This window comes from Macrobrachium rosenbergii, chromosome 51 (assembly GCF_040412425.1).
Source record: "Macrobrachium rosenbergii isolate ZJJX-2024 chromosome 51, ASM4041242v1, whole genome shotgun sequence".
NCBI classification, from domain to species: domain Eukaryota; kingdom Metazoa; phylum Arthropoda; class Malacostraca; order Decapoda; family Palaemonidae; genus Macrobrachium; species Macrobrachium rosenbergii.
Window position 1 is genome coordinate 24,853,182 of NC_089791.1, and position 2,765 is coordinate 24,855,946.

A 2,765-nucleotide genomic window follows, 5' to 3' on the forward strand; every position below is an offset into this window, starting at 1 on the left:
AGGTTAACAATCGTTAAGGCATTTAATTTCTTAAGAAACCTCAAAGGGGAAAAAAATATAAGGAAAATAAGCATAATGAAATACAGGTGAGAAAAACATCAACAGGCGAACCAAAATTAATTCCAAAATATTTAAAAGAAAAAAAAAAGAGAGAGACAGAGAGAAAAAGAAATTGGGTACGCTTCCTCGTCAGGGAAGAACAAACATTCTATTTCTTGCCTTTTAATCAATTTTCTCATTTCCCTTTTTCGTTAATTTTTTTTTCTCTCTCTCTCCCCCGCTTCCCTCTGGGGTTCATTTGAGACCCTTGTGTTTCTGGCGGAGATAATTATGTAAATGAAGAATCTAACTGGAATCCTATTGTGTTTGGCAACTGCTTCAACATGCGGTAGTATGTCGTGTGACATGCCAGGGAAATGGCTAATGTATGCGATTAGGAACCTTTGTTTTTCGAGAATGCCTAAATAGGGGTTACGTCGAGTTCTCCCACTCTCCCCCCCTCCCCTTTTCTTCTTCTTCTTCTTTTTCTTCTTCTTCTTCTTCTTCTTCTTCTTCTTCTAGTCTCGTTTCTTTCTTTTTCTTCTTCTTCTTCTTCTTCTTCTTCTTCTTCTTCTTCTTCTTTTCGTTGCTTTTTTTCCTCCTAGTCTTGTTTCTTTTCAGGTTTTTGTTTCGAAGTGATTCTTCAATGTAAACTTCAAGTCTTTTTTCCTCGTATTTACTGCCAGTCACTGTATTAACGAATTTTGGAGGGGGTGTGAAAGTAGTCACACACATGTATATATATATATATATATATATATATATATATATATATATATATATATATATATATATATATATATATATATATATATATATATATATATATAATGGGTATATGTTCGTGTGAGAGAGAGAAAGTGAGAATGAATTATGTTTGTTCCATTTCATTTTGATTGTACAGGTGATTATGACTACGACTTCATGCAAATGTGAAACGACTTCCATAAGGAAATCCCATGTTAACTTTCTGAGAAAATTTGAGACAAGTAATAGTTCATCAGATGTTTTGAGCTAGTAGCAATTTTGGATCTACATATAGCTATTTGCATATCAAGGTGGTCTGTAGTTATAGTCTTGAAACAATGAAAACATCGAGACAGACAACGACTCTTTAATATTTAGTACATGATTATGAAATATATCCGAGATAGTGAAATGGACGAGTTTGGAAGAATTCTGGGCGTAATGATTCCGAAGACAGATTCTAGATTTCTCCAGAGATTTTGCAGAGATTCACATATTTCACAGGTGACAGACACTACAGACTGGCTTCCAGGTCAATCTTATGTCATCTAATGAGGAAGAAAAGATGGAAAAATTGAATAAACAAGGAAAATTTCATCGTTAATAGTCTAGACTTAATTGAGATATACTAAATATTATATGCGACAGATTCTTAAAGATTTAATTATGCAAGAGAGCAAAGATTAGGAAGTAAATTCTTTCTATCAATTCTTTCTTCCTTTCCTTCTCTTGTAAACTACTCATCGTGGGTGGTCTGGGTATATATAATATAAATATATCAATATTATATATATATATAATATATATATAGGGTATGTATATATATATATATATATATATATATATATATACATATGTATATATAAATATATATATATATATATATATATATATATATATATATATATATATATATATGTGTGTGTGTGTGTCTGTATGTATGTGTTTCCTTTCTCTGGGTTAGGGAGACTGCTGTTCACATCTTTGACTTTACTTTCCATGTGCAACGCCTGAAAAGGGTTGGGAATTGGGGACTGGAACCTAATTCCCTGCAAGAAGTGTATCTAAATGGAAATTTCTTATATTCTGAAACAATAATCTGAAAGGAAAAGTGACACGCACTCATATATATATATATATACATAGATATATACATACATACATATATATATTTATGTGTATATATATATACATATATATATATGAAATATATATATATATATATATATATATATATATATATATATATATATATATATATATATATATATATATATACATATCAGTTTTCTTTAATGCCAGCTGACAATTTTTAATCTTTTGCCAGAAGTTTATTTTTCGAAAATTAAATCGATCTTTAGTTTATCTTTTTTTATTTTTTACTCAGGCATATTTTTCTAAATTTAAAAACGAAGCAAGCAGCCCGCTGATAAAGGTTTCCCCTTTTCTCGTGTGATCACACCGTGAAATCCCTCTTCGCCCTCTCCCCTCTCTTCTTTCCCCTCTGTTCCCCTTTCTTTTACATTTGGGAACGAGACCTTATTTTTGGCAGTCTTCATTTTCTCGTCGTAGGAGCAATTTTCGGAGGCCGTCAACCCCTTGTCAATCTCCATTTCCTTATCATTTGCCACCTTTCCGCCTGATCCCCTCCCCTCCCTTCCCCCTTCCCCTCCTCCCCTTCCTCTTCCCCTCCCCTTCCTCTTCCCCTCCCCTTCCTCTTCCCCTCCCCTCCCCACCAACGCAATCTCCCCTCTTTCCTTGCATCAGTTTCTTCTTTATTTCACGCCCTTTAATGGTGGCCCCTTATTATTTCTCAGTTATCCTGGTGTGTCATTTATAGTTATAATGGTGCTCTTCAGAATTATATTAATGACGATGGTGATGATATTGGTATTACCATGATCATGGCAGTTGTAGTTGTTGGTTGTCTTGTTGTAACAACAGGAGAACTGCTGTTCACTTTCACTCAGCTTTAAGAA

General features: G+C 33.2%; 1 protein-coding gene across 1 annotated transcript; it reads right to left on the reverse strand.

The window, feature by feature from the left end:
* Nucleotides 1-471: 471 nt before the first annotated feature.
* On the reverse strand, nt 472-2,399 carry ND-MWFE (NADH dehydrogenase (ubiquinone) MWFE subunit). The gene is made up of 2 exons (XM_067094644.1): nt 2,249-2,399; nt 472-728 (listed from the first exon to the last, which is right to left on the reverse strand). The coding sequence occupies exons 1-2, from the start codon at nt 2,397-2,399 to the stop codon at nt 472-474; spliced, it is 408 nt and encodes a 135-aa protein (XP_066950745.1).
* Nucleotides 2,400-2,765: the final 366 nt, after the last annotated feature.